The sequence below is a fragment of the Chrysochloris asiatica genome, unplaced genomic scaffold (assembly GCF_000296735.1).
Source record: "Chrysochloris asiatica unplaced genomic scaffold, ChrAsi1.0 scaffold00340, whole genome shotgun sequence".
NCBI classification, from domain to species: domain Eukaryota; kingdom Metazoa; phylum Chordata; class Mammalia; order Afrosoricida; family Chrysochloridae; genus Chrysochloris; species Chrysochloris asiatica.
Window position 1 is genome coordinate 1,219,578 of NW_006408858.1, and position 9,771 is coordinate 1,229,348.

Genomic DNA, 9,771 nt, shown 5'->3' on the forward strand with positions numbered 1-9,771 from the left:
AGCCTCAGGGTCAGCAGTTCGAAACTACCAGTGGGAGAATGATGAGGCTTTCTGCTCCTGTAAAGGTTTACAGCCTCAGAAACCCTGTAAGGGTCGCTATGAGTTAGAACCGACTCCACGGTAAATAACAACAACATGTATGTATATGCGTGTGTGTGTGTATATATACACACACACACACATATATAAATCCACAGAGGGAATAGAAGCAAATACTGTTGAATGATGATGCATGGAGGGGATTGTAATCATTGCAATGAAGCGAAACACAGTACCATGAGTGCAAAACCAATGATTCTCCCATGTAAACTATTGCTTAATTCACAATAAAAGCTTTAAAAAATAAAAAGAATAGATTTGATGCAATAAACACTAATGACCAAAGACCAGATGAGTTCTAGAATAACATCAAAGACATCATACATACAGAAAACAAAAGAAAATAATATGATGTCAAAAGAGATACTGAACTTTGCTCTTGAATGTAGAATAGTTAATGTGAATGGAAAAAATGAAGTAAAAGAATTTAACAGATTTCCAAGGGCAGATTTCCAAAGTAAAGTGTTATAATGAAATGTGCAAAGATCTAGAGTTTGAAAACCTAAAGGGAAGAACATACTTAGTATTTCTCAAGCTAAAAAAACTGAAGAAAAATTCAAACCTCAAACTGCCATATTAAAGAATTCTATAGCATCAATTTTCCCATTAATTTGTCTCCCGTCAATTCCTGGAACCCTGATTTTCGCCAGTGCCTTTAGCGCAACTTGGGCTTATTCTTTCAATACCATTGGTTCTTGATCATATGCTACCTCTTAAAATGGTAGAGCACTGATCATTTCCTTTTGGTATAATGACTCCGTGTAATGCTTCTATCTTCTTTTGACGCTTTCTGCATCATTCAATATTTCCCCATTGTTGTTGTTAAGTATTGCCAAGTCGGTTTCAACTCATATATGGCCTTATATAGTTTCTGAGGCTTTAAATCTTCATGGGATCAGAAAGCCTTATTTCTCTCCTGTAGAAGGGCTGTCAGGCTCAAACTGTGGACTTTGTGGTTCACAGTCCATTGCTTATAGATGGAGCCACCACATTCTCATTTTTCTGCTTATAGAATCCTTCAATATTGAAAGTTGATGCTTTAATTTTTTCTTCAGTTCTCTCAGCTTGAGAAATACTGAGCATTTTCTCTTTTGGTTCTATAACTCCAACTTCGCATATTTCATTATAATACTTGACTATGTCTTCTTGAGCTTCCCTTTAAATTTTTCTGTTCAGCTTTTTTACTTCATTTCTTCCAGTCATTCTAGCTTCTCTACACTCAAGAGCAAAGTTTAGCGTCTCTTTTGACACCCATTTTGTGTTCTTTTCTTTTGCAGTCCTTATGTATGGTGTCCTTGATGTTAATTTTATTCTAAAACTTATCTGGTCTTAAGTTTCTTCTGAACGTCATGCATAGGGTCAACTATGAGTTGATGGCATCTAACAATAACAACAGAGAACCCAGCCTAAGATACACCGCAAACTGAAAACAAACCAAATATCCTTCAAGGATGAATGGCTATGCAAACAGTGGGGCATCCATACCATAAACAGTACTCAGCAGCAGGAAGGAACGAACTACTGAGAGAGCAACGAGAACAAGTTTCAAGGGCATCAAGCTGAGTGAAAAAAGCCAATCTCAAATGTCCCATACGGCATGATTCCATTTCTACAGAATTTCAAAGTGATGTTATCATGGAGTTGAAATGAACTGGGCCAGCAGCTGCCAGGGCTCTGTCTAGGGGAGGTTGCAATAGTTACTACAGGAGATGCAAGGAGACTTCAAAAAGTTTGTGAAAAAAAGGAATAATAGGACTTTTTCCATGAACTTTCTGAAGTCCCCTTGTATTAGAGAGTTCCTCTGTGGTGTTGGAAGTTCTGTAAGTTGACTGGGGCGATGGCTACTTGATTCTACATGGGCTACAATTTCACAGAGCTGCACGCATGCACACACATACAGAAGCCAGTGTGGTCTGAGTCAGTAAGGTCTGAGTGAATGGCACTGCCCCAGTGTGGATTTCTTGGTTTTGGCCCTATCCTATGGAAGATCTCCTCCTATGGAAGATCTCCTCACTGGAGGAAGTGGAGTGAAGGGCACATGGGAATTCTCGGTGCTATTTGGCAATGTCCTGTGAATCTTAAACTATATTAAAAAGTTCCCAAAAGGCAACGAAAAGTGATAGTACATAGTAGGAACAGATAGGTGTCAAGACAGACCCTGGAGAGGAGAAAGAAGGTTGTTCCCTTGGAGAAAAGATATGATCCACTTGGAATACCTCACCGCAGCCCTGCTCTTAGCTAGAGCATTCATGGGGCTGGAATAAGGTGTTACCTTGTACACAGCAGCATGAAAAAGACAGAACTATAGCTATGGAGGGCTAGAGCTGAGAGTGAAGCATCCAGACAATTTAAAGTGAGGGGAGATGCACAAGAACATCCATACTAGCAGATAGTACCCATTTGACCTAGCCTCAATGGCTTGATAATCAGAACTCGACTAGAGGAAGATAAAAAAAAAAACAAAACAACCAATTTTTGATAAAGGAAATGAGGGTAAATTGCTACAATTTGATGTGATGAATTTGACCTATACTCATGGAGGTAGTAGCTCAAAAAATAAACAGAGAGGGAAGGAGTGTTCATATCAAGGACCCCTCTGTATACAAGGTAGATAGGGACGGGCAATTTAGACACTGACTACCTAAAATGAGGGGGCGATAAAGGCACAAAGTGACTGGCTTACAAGGTTTCAAGAGAGAGTTTAGTTTAAGAGTGTGTGTGGAACATAGAGTTCCCACTGGATAGTTTTCATCTTGTCTAGATGGGGCTGGTAAAAATGAGATGGGGATAAGATTCTTATGATTCAATAGTGAGTAACTGTTATCATGACTAACTGCAACTGTCACAATTGTAAAGGTAGAAGTTGTGTAACAAAAAGAGGGGTGTAGTTAATCTTACAGTCCAGAAACAGAGGACCCTAGGACCATCAAGGGAGAAGAGCACAAGCTGAATGCAGGACCCTATCCAGAAAAGCAGCGACACCAGAGATGGAGGCAGAGATGGAGACTTGGAGAGAGGGAGCAGCTGAGAACTCTAGATTCATGGAAAGAGAGGGATTGAGAGCTGGTGGCCAGGAGGCAGGCTTGCAGAAGGTGTCCTTTGGCAGTTTAAATTATTATATATGCCTGAGTGTTGAAAAAAAAAAGAGCTAAAATGAATACAGAGAAATACTGTTAACTGATGGTGGTACATGGAGGAGATTATAATCATTGTAATGAAACTAAGTATATGATTTGTTGAATGTAAAACTGATATGCCCTGTAAACTTTCACTCAATTCACAATAAAAACTGAAAAAAAAAAGAACTTTGCACTGGTTTTTGCGACATCAATATAGTAAGCAAAGAACACAGTGTAACATCCTAGCAAAGACAGGTGTACACTTTCTTGGGAGCAGGGTACTCACTCTGCGGAGTTGCTGTGGACACTACAGTCATGCTGTGGGGGGGTATTCCGGAGGTTCCTGGAGGTGGCTGCCCCATGGTTCCAAGGCCTCCCATTCCACCCAGGGACTGCCCTGGACCCCGAGCTGCCATGCTGATTCCTGTGGCTCCAGTGGCAGGGGCACCAGTCAGGTTCTGCAGAGCATTCATAGGATCTGTGGAACACAATGCTCCCAGGATTAAAGGGTGTAGAGCATGGCCAGCCCCAACTGACTCCAATTTACAAGCTCTATTCCTCAAAGTCTCTCCCCTTGTATTTCCCCCTGCCTCCACTGTGCCCTGAGACTTTCCCACACCCCAGCCCAGCACCTTGTACCCCAGGGGCAGGACTCTGGATGTGTCCATTACTACTCCTGGACTCTGAGTCCCATCCCATCCCTTGCCTGGTCTATGCCAGGGTCCAAATGTGAAGGTGTCCTGGAAAGCATACAGTTGGGCGTCCTGAGACTCAACCAGGTATAAAGATGTTGAGGGTAAGTACCTCACAAAAAACCAATGGCATACTTTCACTAAGAAAGAAACTCTGTAACTTAAGAATGTGAATTCCGGCTGTTCTTAAGACAGGTCATTAGACTGAGTATACCGCCCAGGACTGGACAGTGTTCTGCTCTGGCATATGTACACTTGCTATGAGTTCAAATCGACTTGACGGAACCCGACAACAAATGCATACCAAAAATAGATTTCTGATATCTGAAGAATTCTGTGGATGGGGGTACTTCTTTGGCTTAGTGTTCAGTGATGCAGGGTGGGGTCAGGGTGGGTGTCATACGGCCTCTGACATACAGTCTCATAGAAAGGGAGGAAAGACCAGGGCACTGTGCTGGAGGGATGGGCAAGGCTCAGGCACCTCTTGTTGCTGTTGTGATGTGCTGTGGAGTTGGTTCCGACTCATAGTGATCCTGCACAGGGTTTCCGAGGCTGTAAATCTTTACAGGAGCAGAAAGCCTCATCTTTCTCCCGCGGAGCAGCTGGTAGTTTCCAACTGCTGACCCTGAGGTTCACAGCCCGATTTGTATGCTACCAGAGCTCCTCCTGGCACCCTGTTATCTCCTTCCTGTCACCCTCCCCCCAACCCCAGCTGGGACAAATTTGAATTAAAAAAAGAATAACCCTTACCACTGACAGAAGCTTGAGATTTCTTGTTATCTACACAGAGAAACAGAAAACATACACACAGAGTCATCCAAGTGGTATGTAATCACAGACCTCCAGGTCATTTGCTAAAGCTGAGCTGGTCCGGTTTAGGAATCAGACAGAAGATGCGCAAAGCCCTGCAGCCTGAGAGGAACCCCCTAGTGATCCTAGTGACGCGGAGGTCTGGGGAAGGGGAGGCACGGTCCAGGCAGTTCAGAAAAATGTTAACCTGGGGAAAGAGGGCTAAGAGCTACCCCAAGGCTAGTCTGGGGCCCCAAAGAACTGTTCCCTTAACCCAGGCATGCTGAGGGACGGAAGACTTCTCTACTTCAGCTCCCCTTCTTCACTGGCCTCAGCCCAAAGAAGTAACTTGAGAGGTTTCACAGTAGTGTTTTTTTGTTTTTCTTTTTAAATCTCTGAAAAAGAAGATTAAACTGACCACTGAGGTCAATATTCCCATGAAGTCAAACTGTGCCTATCTGAGACTGTGGTTCTGAGAGGGTGGGCAAAGTGAAGAACATAATAGGCCTGTTCGCCGGTGTGAACGCAGATGTCCCCCACCCCACCCTCTGACACCATGGGGGCCGGTCACCCACAGAAACGAACACCTTTACTCACGAATGTCTCGAAAGTGGATAATGAGCCTGGCCACGAGGGAGAGGTATTCGTCCTAAAAAGGAAAACAGGAAGCAGATTAATCCTAGATGAGGGTAGATCAACCATGTGTAAGGCCCCCCTACCCCACCCTCCTTCCCATGCTGCTCCTGCCCTGGAGCCCACTTAGAGATGAAGGTGCCAGGCCGCGCAGGCCCTCCTGGGAATCCATTGCTCAGAGAAAAGCTGTCAGCGTTCAGCTGTGCTTGCTGGCCAACACCGGGCACAGAAACCTCAAGCTGGGCAAACAGGAGACACCGCCCACCCACGGGGGAAGACAGGGCTGGCCTGCAGCCACAGGGCTTTCTCTGGAGTGGTTGAGGGCGGGCACTTTCTGTGCTATTTGTAGCAAAGTGCTTTCACTTTCGGTGGCCAGCCTATTGCTTTCTGGGTATCTGAGTGAATCTGAGTTTACTCATGGGGAGGGGCAGGTGAAGGTCCATCTTCTCCAAATGGCCTCTCTACATCCAGGGACGCTCATTTCTAGGGTTCCGGGTAAATTACTCTATGAGTTTGTCTGTAGTCCACAAAGGGATGTCAGAGGTCATTTTCCATGGGAATGCAGGACAAGACCATGGGGCTGCAATCGAGTCTGTGTGGCTCCCAGAGACCACAGCAAGGCAGCATTCTCTTGCCTAGTTCTTGGGGCACGCGCGCGCGCGTGTGTGTGTGTGTGTCAGGGACAGGCAGAAAAACAGATATCAGGAGAAAACCTCTGGAGGAAAGAAGAAAGTGAGACCTGGTGTGACACTGAAGGATAAGCACTGAACCGCCAACCACAAGGTCAGCAGTTCAAACCCACCACTGCTCTAGGAAACTTTATACAGGATCGCTAAGAGTCAGAACAGAACAACTACAACATAAAAAAGATAAGGACACTTCCCTCAAACTTTTATTTTCCTTCATCAGTGTGGCCCTGTGGGTTAATGTGTCACACTGCAAAGCCATTTGAACTGCAAGGTCAGTGGCTCAAGCTCACCAGCGGCTCCTTAGAAACCCTATACAGGGTCAGAACTGACTCGACGGCACTTAACAACAACAACAACAACCTCCAAACTAAAGGAGTCCTGGTAGCATAGTGTGTTACAAGTTAGGTGCTAACTGCAAGCTCAATAGTTCGAATCTACCAGCCGCTTCATGGGAGAAAAACAAAGCTTTTGCTCCCATAGAGATTTACAGCTTCAGAAACTCTATACAGGGTAACTATGAGTTGGAACATACTCCATAGCACAGAATCACTACCACCATCTCCAAACTATGAGTGCTGGTGGTGCAATGATTAAGCCTTGAGTTGCTAACTGAAAGGCTGGTGGTTTGAAGTCAGCAGTGGCTCCGTAGGATAAAGATGAGTCAGTCTGTTCCTGTAAAGACTGACAGTCTGGAAACCCTAGGGAGCAGTTCTACTCTGTCTTATATGGTTGCTATGAATTGGAATTGACTCAAAGGCAGTTCGTTTTTTGTTTTATCTCCAAATCCTACATGCTATCTTTTTCCAGCTAGTGGAAAGAGCGAGACTAACCTGAGGAGACGATGATCCCATGGAGGGACACAACAGCTATAGAGAGAGGAAGTGAGCTGCTGCTGGACAGAGGGCGACACTCCCTGGTGGGAGAGATGACATGTTGGGGTGACAGCAGCTGGGGAGTGGGAAGCAATAAAGGTGAAAACACTCAGGACAGAAATGAAGTGGCCAAGCGTGTGGGGACAAGGCCCCAGGGTGAGCCAAGCCAGTGGATGACTGGACATGGCATCAGAGCCCTATTTCCATAAAAGGCAGAATAACAGTAAGGTTTAGAAAGCAACAGCAAACCTTTACTTTGATGCCTGCTCTGTGACACGAGACTCAGGGGGACATATCCCCAAATTCTCTGTGCAAAGAACCAGGACTGACCTTCAGAGTTGGGGATCAAGGCCTCCAAGCTGCAGTGCCCTTCCTGGCACCCTCGGCCTGTCTATGTTCAGCTGAGGCGACCTGCCCATTGCAGAGGCTCAGAGACCAATGTGGGGAAAAAGGAGAGGGACAGGACCACCTGACAGGTGAAGCAAGACACCCTGAGCAGCTATGTTACAATTCCAGTAGAATGACTTTTCTGAGGGTGAACACACATTTCCTAAATTCTTTCAAAGGTGGTGTCATCCAGGAGCATTTCGGGGCTGAGTGCTGTCACAGGAGGAGAAAACTCCAGAATCCTGCATGCCTCACCTCTGTTCACCACACCTCCCACCTTTGGAATGTGGGCATTTTAAGGGACACTTCTAGACAAGAAAATTATCCTGTTCCGCCAGATAGTTGAGCCATGGGAAGGAGCCCTGGTGGCACAGCAGGTTAAACATTAGTTGGCTAACCAAAAGGTCAGTGGTTTGAACCTACCAGCCACTCTGCAGCAGAAAGATGAGGCAGTCTGCTCATGTGAGGATTACCAGTCTTGGGAACTTAAGGAGCAGTTCTACTCTGTCCTATAGAGTCACTATGAGTCAGAATTAAAGACAATGGGTTTAGCTTTAGTGGCACAGTGGGTTAAGTACTGTGCTTCTAACTAACTGAAAGGTTAGCAGTTCAAATTCATCAGGTGCTCCATGGAAGGAAGACAAGACTGTCTGATCCTGGATAAGTTTACAGTCTTGGAAATCTTAGGGAGCAGTTCTACAGTGTAGCTACGAGCCAGAATTGACTCCATGGCAGTTGGTAAGGCATAGGTCCAGACAGACTGGTAAGGGTAACACCCTTCTGCACCAAAGCAACCTAACCCTCCCAAGATAGCTCCAGATAAACTGAGAGAAGAAGAGCATGGACCACCCTCTCAAATCTGCTCTACTCAGTACCAGCTACTGTGTCCAGACAGCTTGGAAGCCACATTGTTGTTGTTAAGTGCTGTCGAGTTGGTTCCAACCCATAGCGACCCTGTACAGGGTTTCCAAGGCTGTAAATCTTTACGGGAGCAGAAAGCCTCATCTTTCTCCTGCAGAACAGATGGTAGTTCTGAACTACTGACCTTAAGGTTCGCAGCCTGATTTGTAACCAATACGCTACCAGAGCTCCTTGGAAAGCCACATTAGACACTAAACAATAACCATGGGGCCAATCCCAGCCAAGATTTGTGGGCTGATAAGGGACCAGGTGCAGTTCAGACTCTTGATGTGCACTTAATCCTTGCAACAGCCTGATGAGAGCACCATGGCTGGTTTACAGATGGTTTCTACAAAAGCATCAAAAACTGGCCTCATGTAGTTTTAAAACTTGCCTAAGCTATACCAGTCTGCATGAGGGCTCCCAGCACTATGCTGCCATAAGAAGGGTGTGGAAAAAGTACCAGGAGAATAGATATGACAGAGGTAAGAGGCAAGGAACACATGTGTCACATATCATACCCTATAAGTAACCTATGGATATGAAAAAGGGAAGTTGAAAAATTCAAAATAAACTGCAGTGCAGTGAAATTACTTAAATAGCCCTTCTAAGCATGCATGTTCTCACTCCCACAAAATGACTGGGTATGACTATGCAAATAAGGTGCCTGTGGCCCTTCAAGGGGATTAAGCAGCTTTCTAATAATGCAAATAAGGTGCATAGAAGTGATTGGTCTGTTTTGCCATTCTACTAAGTTTTAAAGGGAGCCAATTCACAATAGTCAAAACATCTAAATGCCCACAAACAGATGAATGGATAAACAAAATGTGGTACATGTTTCTGTATGGACGGAGATGGAAAACATCATGCTGAGTAAAATAAGCAAATGACAAAAGGACAACTAATGCATGACCTTCAGAATATAAAAAGACATTTATAGAGAACAAATTTTATCAGTGGTTACTAGGGGCAAAAGGGAGGGGAAAAGGGAAGGGTTAATTGTGATGGAAATACTGCACTGATTAAGGGCAGGACTGCAGAGTTAATTATTGTAACTGCTGTCAATAAGTTATACACCTATAAAAAGTAAAATGGGCAAAAGTTGTGTGACAGACATGCTTAAAATAATTTTAAAAAATAATAATAAACTCCCACTCAAAAAAACAAACTACTTCTTGAGGGCATCTGTGAACTTGAAAAGACCAAAACGGATGTCAGAAGAAATTCTGAAAGTTACTCTGCAGTGTAGAAATATAAAGCAAATGGAAGAAATAAGGAGGTTTTTACCAAGAGCTGGACAGAAAAATGACAAAGGGCTGATCATGAAGACAAAGTTAAAACACTGTAATAAAATTTGCAAAGACATGGGAGTTAGAAAACCAAAAGGGAAGAACACGCTCAGCATCTCTCGAGCTGAAAGAACTAAGTAAAAAATTCAAACCCTGACTTGTAATACTGAAGAATTCTATGGATTCTATGTAATGCTGAAGGATGTCCAATGGATCTTGGCTGAAAGCAGAGACTATCAGAAAGATGTTTACCTGTGCTTTACTGACTATGCAAAGGCTTTCGACTGTGTGGATCATGACAA

General features: G+C 44.4%; 1 protein-coding gene across 2 annotated transcripts in view; it reads right to left on the reverse strand.

Annotated features, from left to right (window-relative positions):
* The window catches only part of MED15 (mediator complex subunit 15), a 54,753-nt gene that overhangs the window by 16,700 nt on the left and 28,282 nt on the right, over positions 1-9,771 (reverse strand). For both annotated transcript variants that reach the window (XM_006875816.1, XM_006875815.1), the window contains exons 3-5: positions 5,297-5,348; positions 4,661-4,690; positions 3,505-3,696 (exon numbers count right to left, since the gene is read on the reverse strand). In XM_006875816.1, the coding sequence (XP_006875878.1) occupies positions 3,505-3,696; positions 4,661-4,690; positions 5,297-5,348 (274 nt within the window). The remainder of the gene's footprint in view (positions 1-3,504; positions 3,697-4,660; positions 4,691-5,296; positions 5,349-9,771) is intronic.